This window comes from Toxorhynchites rutilus, chromosome 3, assembly GCF_029784135.1.
Source record: "Toxorhynchites rutilus septentrionalis strain SRP chromosome 3, ASM2978413v1, whole genome shotgun sequence".
Classification (NCBI taxonomy): domain Eukaryota; kingdom Metazoa; phylum Arthropoda; class Insecta; order Diptera; family Culicidae; genus Toxorhynchites; species Toxorhynchites rutilus.
The window spans coordinates 58,019,158-58,032,241 of NC_073746.1; the positions used below are offsets into that span (position 1 = coordinate 58,019,158).

The 13,084-nt window shown below is 37.8% G+C and overlaps 1 protein-coding gene across 7 annotated transcripts in view; it reads left to right on the forward strand.

Moving 5' to 3' along the window:
* Positions 1-449: 449 nt before the first annotated feature.
* Positions 450-13,084, forward strand: part of LOC129773277 (protein held out wings) — a 48,026-nt gene continuing 35,391 nt past the window's right edge. For 4 of the 7 annotated variants that reach the window (XR_008742675.1, XR_008742674.1, XR_008742678.1 and 1 more), the window contains exons 1-2: positions 451-1,339; positions 1,412-2,466. Coding sequence is in view for 1 of the 7 variants with exons in the window: in XM_055776873.1 (XP_055632848.1) it covers positions 1,498-2,466 (969 nt within the window). In the remaining 6 variants the exon portion in view is untranslated. Of the gene's footprint in view, positions 1,340-1,411; positions 2,467-13,084 lie in introns of all 7 variants that reach the window. The other 3 variants (XR_008742676.1, XR_008742677.1, XM_055776873.1) reach the window with 2 other exon arrangements.

Consider the following 13,084-nt stretch of genomic DNA (forward strand, 5'->3'; position numbering starts at 1 on the left):
CGTAGAGATTCTATAACAACACAAAGATGGTCAATTGAGGGCCCTGAGTTTGAACTCACGATCGATCGCTTAGTAAGCGAACGCGTAACCAAGTGGCTACGAAGACCCCCTAAATTCCGTTGATCTAGAAGAATTTTAGATGTGAAACCTGAGCTTAACGCGCCATGCACAAATCCACCCCATCAACCGGTACCGCCGAGTACAAGTGCGTCTGGCCAGCTAGACGGCAGACAGTGCGCCAGAACGAGAGCATCAATCGATCGACGCGGAGGCAGCCAAAGTAGTTTAAGTTAAGTACAGTTAAACCAACGCGCTGACTTGTTGCTTGACATTTGATGGTATGCGTGCGCTAGCCACTGATCTCTTTCCTGTTGCTGCTACATGTGTCTGTCCCTTCGACTACCTCGTTCTGATCGACTTTACAGCTCTCTCTGCTCTCGGGGTCTGTTTCGTTCGTTTATTGTTAACTCAACCGTACGTCGGAACAGTCGAAACTCTGTCGGAGCTCTTGAGAAAAAAAAGCGAAAAATAATATAATCATACACTCATTCGGAGACTGAGCGAAATAAGAAGAGAAGAAGCTGTAGATTTTTCCTCTTGTACTTAAGTAACATCGTACCAAGTTTTCGTCGCTTCCTCTCGTGTTTTCGGACGGTGGGAAAAATTTTGCTTACGCGACCCGTGTGGACTATCATCGTGTGTAGGGCCCAAATTTAAGTGACCAGAAGTGATTACTCCAGAGGGAGAAATTTTTCGGCCCGAGTCCCAAAGTTTGGCGTTTGGCGCAGACTCGTACGAACTGAACTAGTGCTCGTCCGACGGAATTTCCGAAACAGATTGGAGCGCTGCGCCGCAGCCCAAGTCAAGTCTGCTTACTCCCACAGAACGCGATCGTCGGCCGTGCGGGGCTAAGCCACGAACGGAGTGTGTATGAAGTGTGCAGGAATTAAGGCAGCAAAGAGTCACGAGTGACGGTGTGAGCAGGCAGCGAGTGTGACCGATTGTGTGTTGGTGAGGGGCTCCCGAAACGCGAGTGTTAGTGGCGAATTTCCCATTAATTTTTTTTTGTTTTTCTCATTTCGAATCTTTTTTTTTTTTTTGGAAGTCGAGAAACGGGTGAAGAAAATAAGAGAAATCAAACAAATGTGGCAAAGATAAAGAGAGAAGCGTAAAGTTGATTCAAAGGAATTCCTATACATACACTAGTACAAAGAAAAGTGTAAGAATAGTTTTTTTATTACTCGTATTACCGCACCAGAGTATTATTGATAAACGCAGAAGTTTTGCTGAGGAATGGAGAGACAACACTGAGTTACGCGTAGAGGAAACTGTGCATAAGGTTGTAACTTGCATAGCGCATTACCAAACAGTGCCTAAAATTTACTGTCTTCTCTCTATTTCCCCACTGTAGTGCGTATTTGAAGCGAAAAAAACAAAAGTATAATTGAGAGAGAGAGTGTGTTCCGCCGCTAAGCTTGACCTTAAAGATCGAACAAGATGAGCACATATAGCAACAGTGTCAACTCGGACCACACCACCCCGTCGACGCAAAGTATTGCGGACTATCTGGCACAGTTACTTAAGGACAGGAAACAGCTCGCTGCCTTCCCAAATGTTTTCAATCACGTGGAGCGTTTGTTGGACGAGGAAATTTCCAAGGTTCGTGCCTCCCTGTTCCAGATCAATGGAGTGACGAAAGAGCCAATGCAACTGCCAGAACCAGAGGGCGAAGCTGTGACTCTGAATGAGAAGGTATACGTACCTGTCAAAGAGCATCCAGATTTCAACTTCGTCGGACGAATTCTTGGTCCCCGAGGTATGACAGCGAAACAGTTGGAGCAGGAGACAGGTTGCAAGATTATGGTCCGGGGGAAAGGTTCGATGCGTGACAAAAAGAAAGAGGAAGCAAACCGGGGTAAACCCAACTGGGAGCATTTGTCCGACGATCTGCACGTACTGATCACTGTTGAGGACACGGAAAACCGGGCTTCGATCAAAATAAAACGTGCTCTGGACGAGGTCAAGAAACTGCTCGTTCCCCATGCTGAAGGTGAAGACGAACTGAAGAAACGACAGCTCATGGAACTTGCCATCATCAACGGAACGTATCGAGACTCGAGCACTAAAGCCGTGGCCGCCGAGCTGAGTTTCGAAACCGCGTACGACGGCTGGAAACAGCTAGCGGCCGAGCAGCGATTAATCAACCCTGCGGCTCTCTCAGGTCTTACCCAAAATCAACTGGCCGCCGCCGCACGAAATGCCGCGAACCCGCTCGGTGCTCCACTGATTCTATCCCCCCGAATCTCAGTGCCAACGACCGGTGCCAGCTTAATGACCGGGTCGGCGCCACCAACCATTGATCACACCACCGGGCTGATATACGCCACGGCACCGTACACCGACTACGCAAGCTACGCCGCGCTCGCCGCCGGAAACCCGCTGCTCACGGAATACGCCGATCACAGTGTAGGTGCAATCAAAACTCAAAGACGGCAATTCGCGCCAAGAGATCATCCTTACTAAAACCGGGCAAGGGCAATAATAATCAGCAATTCAAAACACGCATAAAACATACATAATTTATAAATACTTCTATTATATATAACTCTATTTTTAATAACTTTTCTTTGTTTTTAATCATTGTTAATTCTGAAATAGATATAAAAATGCACTCACATCTATTAATTTAGAAGTTAACTCGATAGAAGCGTTTAGAATTCTATTAAAACCAGTTGTCAATAACGATCTAAAAATCTGACCAGAAAACCACCATTATTGGAGGAGAAAAAGAAAGCGCAAGCAAGCAAACAACATTTCTGTTATTGTTTTTTCGTTCTTCAAATTAATCACTGTTGATCATTTTTCTCCAATCTCTACACATCCGTCTTCGACATGCAAATTAATCGATCGATTGAATGTCCGAATGACTAACACCGACACTTTATCTGGCCAGCAGCCACCACAACAGCAGTAGTAACACTACCATCGATAACCTTCCCTCTAATCATTAGTCAATATCCGCTATTAAGATATTTAGATGAACCCACCTACCGCCCACACTTCCACACACGCACACCCACACACATTGGAACACTTTGAACAAAACAAAAAAAAACACAAACGCTAAACAAACATGAAATAACAAGAAAGATTATCAAAGTATGCCTTTTGTGAATGAGAGATGCATATTCGTTATTCTTTTCGTATTAACTTGGTGCCATGGTAGTCTCGAAATATTTACAAAGCAATGCAAAAAGGTCGGAAACGAAAACAAAAGAAAAGCAAAAAGCGAAACAACATAACACATTGAAAGTGAGGAGCAAAGCTTTTGTTCGCGTCTTTTTGACATTTTATTGAGAGAGAAACCTTTCGATAAGTATTCGTTTTTTATATATATATGTATAACCACAAAACACTTATGTGCAAAAGTAGCTTAGTGACCGTAGAGAAAAATACGTTGTTGAAGAACAAAGTACGTGTGCTAACACCGGTTTAGATGAGACAAAATTGCGTTAATAAGCAAACGAGAGAGATTTTTACATTTATTATTTAACAGCAGAATCCTCGATTCTCACACACAAATGGTTCCCGGCTTAGAATATAGAGAGAGTGAAAGCGGGGACCGGATTAACACGTAATCTCAGAAATTATTAATAATTAGATGTGTTTTTTAACTGTTAGAGTTAACTTATACAATGTATAGTTGCGCTAAGAGATGACAGATGAAAGCAAAACAAATATTTTCGTAAGATGATAGGAAGTCTATTTTATATATATTAACGTATTAACAATAATACAATTGCAAATGAAATTGCAAATAAAACAATAACGTAACTAGCAGAGAATGATGAAGAGGAACACGGAAAGAGCGAAAGATGCGAATGATGGAAAACAACAAACAAGAATCCAATAATAACTCATCTTCAAACAAAACTTGAAAACAATCTCTTTTTATTATTATTATCATTTTGTTATTAATAACGCTATCACAATCTCTTGAATAATATCTTTCTCCTTTTAATACATAAAATACACACGTCGCAGGAGCAACCAGTGCAAGGTGCGATGCTCGGTGTTCACGTATCTTGTTCAATTACTAAACCACTTTTAAGGTCAATAAAACGTCTGCAAAACTTGTTGAATTAACAATCGCAAGGCTGTTGTTGTAAGCGAATGTGCGCACTTTGCGCGAGAAGGAAAGGATTGACCATAAAATAACACTATTAATCACGCGCGCCCGAGAAATGTGTCGCATTTTAACCGAGCGAATATCGAAAAGTAATGGAAAACACTTAACACATCATTAACATGTAATCATTTTTATTAAATCAAATTAATATTATTGTCTTTTTCTTCCAATAAACAATAGTGAGCGCAAATTGTTATATAGCTATCGGATATTTTCCTAATTTTTCTAACAAAACAATGGCCGAATAATAATGAACCACTATGTATAAGCCAGAAAACTCAATATGTTATTATTAATATCCTCTATCTCTGATCATTATTAACGTTTTCTTAGTATAATATCTCAAGTGCACTTTTAGCAATAGTTTAAATAAAGTTATTACTAAACAAATAACAAAATTTTTTATTTACTTGCTTCTTTTAAATTTTATTAGAACACTACTTTCGTCAATGCTCTTTGGTCATATTATCATCCTAACAACCCACTCTACTTGTTTCACACACATGTTTTAACCAATCATTCCCGCTTATCTCCAGTATTTCCCTAACACCACCATGTATTCATCACCCAACTCTCACCCTCTCTAGTAGCTTGCTTAACTCATCAAGAAAGAATAACACCTTGTCGATATGTCGATATAGTTTACTTTCCGAAAATGGGAGTCTCTCACAAGGACAGAACCAGTCCTAAACAGCACCGATTTGTGCCAGCCAGCCTCCCAAAAAAAAAAAAAAGTTGTGATTCGCTGATGGAATGGATTTTTTTGTGTTTGGTGGTTCACTTTTGTATATTAAACATTGTTCGTTCGTGGACTCAGCCGTAAACATGTGCTTCACTCTCTAACCGTGTACTTCATTTTTGGGTGGGATTTTGACCATGCTACAAGAACTTCATACAAGCTGCACACACACCCAAGGTGTGATAATTGAATTTGTCCATAAATTGTTTGAGTAAGCAGAAAATCTGTTGCTCTGTGTGGAGTGCCAAAAGCGTTTCTTTAATTTCTTCAATAGTGCGTTTCAGTTATGATGAGTAGCGATGCAAACATCGCATCGATACTCTGTCTGGAGTGTTTGCTCGTGGTAAATGCTTCGTTCGTTTCTTGCAGTTGACATCGTTTCTTGTTGGGGAAAGTGTATGAAAAGGGGTAGATTTATTTCATTGTTTACTATTGTGGTGAATTACTTTGCCAAACTTGTTACATCGCTAGTTTTCAATTTCCCATTGCATTAATCATTTTATTCAGCTCTCCCTGTTTCATAACACTTTTGTTAGCGATATCTTGTTGCTGAAAAATTTTATCATTGAACGCAAATAAGTGCAAAGTGTAAATGTGCTAAGGCATACGACATTTCGCTGCAATGCCACAATGTTTCTTTTTTTTGCAGCCTATTCAGTAAACAGTAGTGTACCTCAAAGTGTCAACATAGAACCTTCTCTGCTGGAATGCCAACCGACCTCTGAAAAAAGGTCGCCAGCGTACAAAACTTAACCGAATTCAGAACAGAATAACCACAGTTTTGTTTAGAAACAATTATGCTTTGTTTTGTTTAGAAACAATTATGTTTTGCGTTTTGTGGAATTTTCAAAAGCCTATAAATGCCTTTAAAATGTCCATTGTTCTTTTTGAGTGAACATCGAAGTTGATATGGTTCTAGAGGCGAATGAACTGAAAAGTTTAAAGCCTCTCAAAGCCAAAAAGAAAAAGAAGATATGGTAGAATTGAATTGAATGTCATCGTTGAATAAATCGGATTGATTATGAATTTTGGTCGTTTAAAAAGGTTGTAATTTATCGATTATCCTCGAATAATTTCGTATTTGAATTCGTATTCATATTTTAATTGAATTGAAACTAATTTAAGATTACTAATTTAGATTGTATTTATGTTTTCTAATATTTAAATACAGTTTTTTACAGTTCAACAAAATAATGTATTTTGAATAAACTTGTCAAATACAGTAACGTCTCGATTATATCACGCACAGGGATTTTTTTCTTCGATATGTACGATGTCAACATTAATTTTCGTGCAACATGCAAATTTTTTGGAAAAACATTCATTACAATATTTACCAAATGGTCACGCAAAACCACACAATATGACAGAGTATATCGAAACTATTGTTGTAGTGTTGTTCTCATAGCAATTGCTCTTATTTTACTCAAAGACAGTAATTTAAATGAGCTATGACCTAAATATAAGTTGTTTTGTTCTGTGGGTTGTATCCGTCAAATTTTTAATTGCCATTCTGTGTGGATTGCGTTCTGTTCATGTTTCGGATGCATACTTCAGAGCTGCTATTTCCGATTGATACCTGTATCCTATTTTTCTTCCTTTTCATCTTCCTCAACATTGGTATCTTCATTCGTTTCTGATTGCCCATACTCTATACTGACATGTGACATATGATTCCTGCTTCAAGCTCCGGTACCACTATTTGAGTTTAAGGATCCGAAGTCATAAACAAACCTTGTTTATGAGAAGTTTATGAAGTTTGTTTATGAAAATGAGAGAAATATTTTATTCTTAAACTGAATAATCGTTCTGCACTACATCGATTTGTTTTAAAGATTTGATGATGGCGGTTAACGAAACGTTGAGCTAAAACTCAAATATCTAAGATACTGCATCTTTCAATGTTTTTTCTTCACTGCCTTCGAGTTTCTGACCATGATTGTCATTTTAAGTTTTTCTGTGTAGATTAGTTTTATTTTAATAGTTAGAATTTGTATCTTTCCCTGGTTCATTGGTTGCATTCAGCGGTTTTTGGAACCATTCACAAAATATTTGCGATTCAGTCATTAAGAGATTCTAGATATAGCACTGAAAGTGTCGTATAGTGGGTTCTTCGATTCGCCTTCCAATTATCATCAATGACAGATTGTGAGTATCAGAAACTCAATAACATGGCATGTAAGTATTCCGGTTTTGAAAGTTCTAATTCCTGCAACGTATTTTTATTGAGTTAATGTAACCAGATTCGTCGCAGTTATGTACCCACTCAACGTTAAAATCATGATTTACAGTTCTTGCATCCATTGCTCGAAAATCGGCCGCAAACTTTTTTGTCACATTGAAGCGACGCAGGAACTCCTAAATTGAGTGCAAATTGTTTAGCCTGTAACAGAATATCTTGAGAAGAAATGGTAGTATTAAGTTCTCGTTTTTTTTGAGAAACCACCTGTATACAGCCGTTTCTAGCTGATTGCATTTTCCTTTAAAATAAAATATAGATTTTTTCCTTCAGCAGCATATTCTTAATTTGACTTATACTTGAATTTACATCAGACTGGTTCATAATTTTGTTCTTCTCTACCGGTATTTTTTGTGATTGTCGTACGACAAAACAGTGTTGTTCAGCGATTTGTGCTTTGGATAAGTGACTGCTCTTTTTTTTCAAAATATCCAGCTTTTTCGTAGAGCTATCAAACAATAAATTATTCTACTGACTGTTTCCCAACATGGATAATGGCACAGGTCGTGCATCTCATTTCTCACAATCATAGAGAAATTCACTCAAAATAACCCATATTTGTTGTTTCTGAACTTATGAAAGTAAAACGATGGGCATAAAAAAGAACTGGTTGAATTGGCATGAATGCTTTAAAATGATTTTTTTCTGTGGAATTCTCATATTTTGTTCAAAAATTTAACGAATAACTGAACTTTTCATATTATTTATTATGTTTCGAAAAATGTAATAAAAGCGAACCATTTTCAGTGATAGATTCGAGAGTGATATAAACGAGACGTGATATAAATGCATAGTGATATAATCGAGACGTCACTGTATTTCCCAAAATAGTGTTTGTGGGCGAAATAGCGTATGGGGAGGGTATGATAGATACATTAATCGTTCGCTAACTGGTCTACTGTTTAACTGAGCAAACGTTAACTGGTCCTTGGACCAGTTAAAAAGCAGAATTTCGTAAACAATCGACGCCATATTCAAAAGGAAGATTTGCTGTGAGGGGAATTCGAATGTTATTTGAAATGTTATGAAAATTGACATCATTTTCGGATTATAATTTCCTCAAATTATATTTCATACCTGTTGTCGCACTCAATGCGAAACTTCCATTGACATCCTTTTGTTTATCCAATTTCATGATCAACGCGAATCAAATAATCCATTGAAGTTCCCCTCGATTTTATTTAACGTTTTACATCTCGGACCAGTTAAAACGCAAATGTCGATAATAGGTCTTTCCTTTTCGCCCAGTTGGTGAATGTTTACTGTAATACGTTAAGTCTAAATTTTAATCGCTCAGAGAGGCATAAAATCATTTTCTCTCTCACTCTCTGATCGCCTGTTTGTTTAGCAATTTGAATGTAAACAAACTGGAAGAAAAGAGAAATAGAGCATAATAAATTATATATTACTGGTCTTACCCCCACTAGAAACCATTTTAATCCACCAATACAATTATGAATTGATTAACCCATTAACGATCAAGCTGTAAAAAATATTTTTTAACGAACGCCATTGGTGTAATTTTGATTATTAGCGTTACAGAAACCCAAATCTTCAAGAATTATTTTTGTCCGTCCTTCCGTTTTCCGGAAAATGACAAAAAAACCGAAAAATCGCCAAACAAAAACATCGGCCAAAACTTACATTTTTGTTCCTGTAGAAGGTTCAATCCAATGATTTTTTTTTGCTACATCACAATGTGTGCTCTTTTATCAAAGTAATACTCTAGAAAAGTTTACATTTCATTTGCTTAAAACCGAATTCATTGTCCAATAAAGTTATACAAAATTGAATGCAATCGATGGTAAGTGATAGTTAATAAACTGAGCTATCATTTGATGCCATAACCTTACCATATGGTAACTTTCCGAAGCCATGAAAAATTATCAAAGTTGCTGTTCGATTCTTCGAACGCTTGGCCTAAAATGGGTTAATCATTCACAATTTTCCACCTGAGCACGAAGTCACTTATTTTACAGTGTTATTCAAATATCATAACATAACATGTAGGATGGCTACTCATCAACGTAAATATAAAATACAACAGTTAACTTTCAAACCAACTACAGGTTCATCTCACCCCCACTGTCCCCTACTATTCTGCACCTGTTCTGCTCGTCAATTCATGTGAGGTGACTCGAGTTACATCCCTTTATTCCTCGCGGCGAATGACGTTAGATAGCAAATTTTCTTGCTTTTCTGTGGAAACTACTTTAGGTGGCCGTACACTGTTTGTCCGAAGGTCAGATAGTTCACACTTTTTGGCAGATGAAGTTTGGTTTGAAATTTGTACAAACACTGTTTTGTATGCCTCTCTTCAATCATCAACAGTGGCAAACATTGTCAAACACCGAACATGGAAAAAAATCAACTGAAATATTTAAGGTAACCTAACCAAGTACCGACAGTTTCGAAGAACCGACTGGAAAAATATTTTATATACATTTTATATACATATACATATATACATCCAATAACGGAATATTTACTTGTCGTGTTTTGTGTTGAATATATTTGATCAGTACACGTTGATAAAATTTTATCTATCAAGAAGAGTCATATATTTGGCCTCGTCAAACAGTGTATGAGGACCCTTACTTTTCAACTCCTATTTGACACCCGTGTCGGTAACATATGAGGACACGACTTCAAATCTTACCTAGTGACACAATATAGTCATGGCATTCGTCTTCAGTAACACCGTGACTTGAGTCATCTCACGTCACTCGCCGCGCGGAATAAAGAGGACAGTTTTCCGAAGGCGAATGGTGTGGCGATAATTGTCATCAGATGAGATTTGAAGTCGTTTTCTCTTCTGTAGTAGATTTGAGTATAAAATAGGAGCTAAACAATAAGGTGGCTTCCATTATAATGCCAGCAGCGTTGTTATCTCACGTAACTCTCGTTCGTATTTTGTTTAGTTTAGTTTATTTATTCATTGTTTGTTTTGCGTTTGACAGCATATCAATATAACTTCCATTTACAAGTGCAGCCAATTTCGATCGGAAAACCAATGGAATGGAATTAATTTACACATCCGATATTATTAAAATCATTCCTTCAATCGAAACACTTTCTTAGGATGAAATAAAGGGTATAACATTATATTTAAAGAACTTTGAAAACATTCTCTCACAGCAAACATTCCATCGTAGAAAATGCCGCGGTGTGAATTATCCGCTGAGGCGAGTTGCCTTATCTGCAGTCGTGCAAGTATCGAACGTGTGTCGAAGCGAAATTTCGGTAGTTGCCAAAACATGATTTTCCCCTTGTCATCCACATTCATGCACCTAAGCGAACTGGCTTCTTACTTTTATTTATGCTTTTTCTTCGACCAAGCGCAAACAATTGTGATGTCAAACCACATGAGATGTCAAGTGTCGAAATGAGATAAGGTATCTGAAGATTATTTTTTTATGCTCCAGATATATGTTTTTCGTAACATATATTCTATGCACAGTTACATTTGTTTGATGTAGTGCAAAATTGTTGCATACTTTGCATTAAATTATATTCTTCTGTTATTCTTTGTTATGAAAACTAGATTGAAAGTATTTACCGTGAGTACATAATTAGAAGTGTATTTCCAAATATTATTGCCCACCCTTGAGAATTGACCGATCAGCAGCTGGTTCGAGTTTGCAAAGAAATAAACTGTTCCGGAATCGTCCCCTCTTTTGTCTGGTCTCGTCTAAGGTTCATTCGCCTTCCAATGCATGTAAAACCCTGTTTCAGTTAGAATTTGATCGCATAAGTAAGACATTTCTCAGGAGAGGATGTAATTTTGCAGGTTTTTTAATGAACTTTAAGGGAAAAAGCATTATTGATCAGCTGATGAATTTTCGAATTTTTCGTGTGATACCACCCATCATTCTACTGCTGGTAACCGTATTTGCTATCTTGTTCCACCACATTTTCATTTTAGCTTTTTTCAAGGTTCTGACAGGTTTCTCCAGTTTGCCTTTGATAATTGCCCAACAAGTTTTTTCAATGAAATCGATCTTGTTTTCCTTCTAACCCTTAACGACATCCCGGCTGTAATGACAGTTTGCCAAGTCAGGCCAGAACTTCACCGGTCCTTTGTGTGATCGTGTGATGTGTGATGAATGGCAAAACCTGTTCTGAAAACACTTCTCATTGTGAACCTTTCTATTCATTGTTGCCCTAGTGATGAAAACCTTTCTCTTCTTTTCACAACTACAGATCCTTTGCCAAATCATTAATTTACGGGTAAATTTATCGGGTAATTTGTTACCGGCTATTTGTTCGAAATCGATTTCTACGTATGTTTCATCGTCCCTAAAAATGCATGCTATGTACTTAGTCAACACTTGCTCGTACAGCTTCCTTGCACATGTTTTAGCAACCAGGGTTTGTTTCAGCGTTCTGTTGGGGTGTTTGATGCGATGATACAACCGCAAGCCTTCTAGCATACACATTCGCCAAACTGTACTGTAGCTAGTCTTTCCTCCTGCCACGTCGGGTATTCAACGTGAATGTGCAGAGTTTTTTTTCCGCCTTTCGCGTTCTTCCGTCGATAACTTTTGGATACGTTCTCAATTTTGATGAAATTTTCACTACTGAATAAACAGACCATTCGGATTAAAACACTGGCAATAGTTTCTCGATGTGACAAATAGGGGCGCTGCAGTGAATAAAACTAAGCGACCAAATCCTAACTGAAACACGCTTTACACCGATCACCGTTCACAGTTCGTGTGACCGTTCGTTCACTCTTTTTGGTTTATTTGAACAGTTCATGTCTCGTTGTCGAACAACACCTCTGTAGACTAACTACCGATATGTCCGATCATTAGATATGTTGACTGCAAATCTGGAAACCTCTGTTGTCACTGTTGTCTTTAATGAATTCGAGTTATCCGACGCCACACGTTACCATTCATCCCCAAATTATGACTCTACCTACATAGGAAGAGGTGAAAAATACTTCAGTCACTTGGCAGGTTATGATGTTTCTATTGTTCAACTTCTCCATGTTTGACTGGTTTGTCAGGATGGCTCCAAATTAGAGGCGAATGAACTGCAAAGTTTAAAACCTCTTAAAAACAAAGAATTGAATTGGCTCCAAACACTCTCTTTTCAGACTTTCCACCATTTGCATGCAATACCATCAGACCCAAATAACATTATGTTAGTCTCATTTGACTTAATTACCTTCTCACATTGTCCAATAATTTTGAAACTGATAAATCTAGAATACCAAGATAAACCTGATTAACTTCTGCTACGATAGCCTTTTCAATTCGAGAAGCTGTCTTTGATGGACGCCTTGATCGCGTTGCTGGATTGAAAGATCTTTTTAACCATTTTGGCAATAGTATCTTCACTTAGTCGGACGATATCAGCAATTTGATGGTAGCTTTCGTCGGAAACATTCTACAGAAATTTGTTGGTTTTTGGGCATCTTGAAACCAACATTGATCACGAAATCTTCTGAACAAGCAAATAGCAACTGTATGCAATGTTTTCGACAAAGGGACTGTTGAATTGCCACTAAGCCTACCAAACGGTCAAAAGCAAAGCATGTTCAATGAATTTAAGATGTTATTAGATTTATTTTTCCTGTTGACAATTATTTATATTGAAGAAAAAAAACTAGGTGAACTCTGTGAAATGCAGACACTTTTTTGTGTACGACATGACGACAAAAGCCTTCTGGGACGGAATTCCTGTGTGATATTTCATGCGTCAAAATATCTATGACTCCAGAAATGCCACGAAAAATTTCATTTTTGTGCGCGTTTCTCTAGAAAAATACCATCCATCTGCGTCACCCATTCACACGCCATCTCGCATACTCGTTATTCCTTCCATGAGCAAATATTATATGAACCAGCCATCCATCGTTAGCGTTCAGGGAAGCAAGCTCGAATTGTCATTAGTATCAGCTACAATC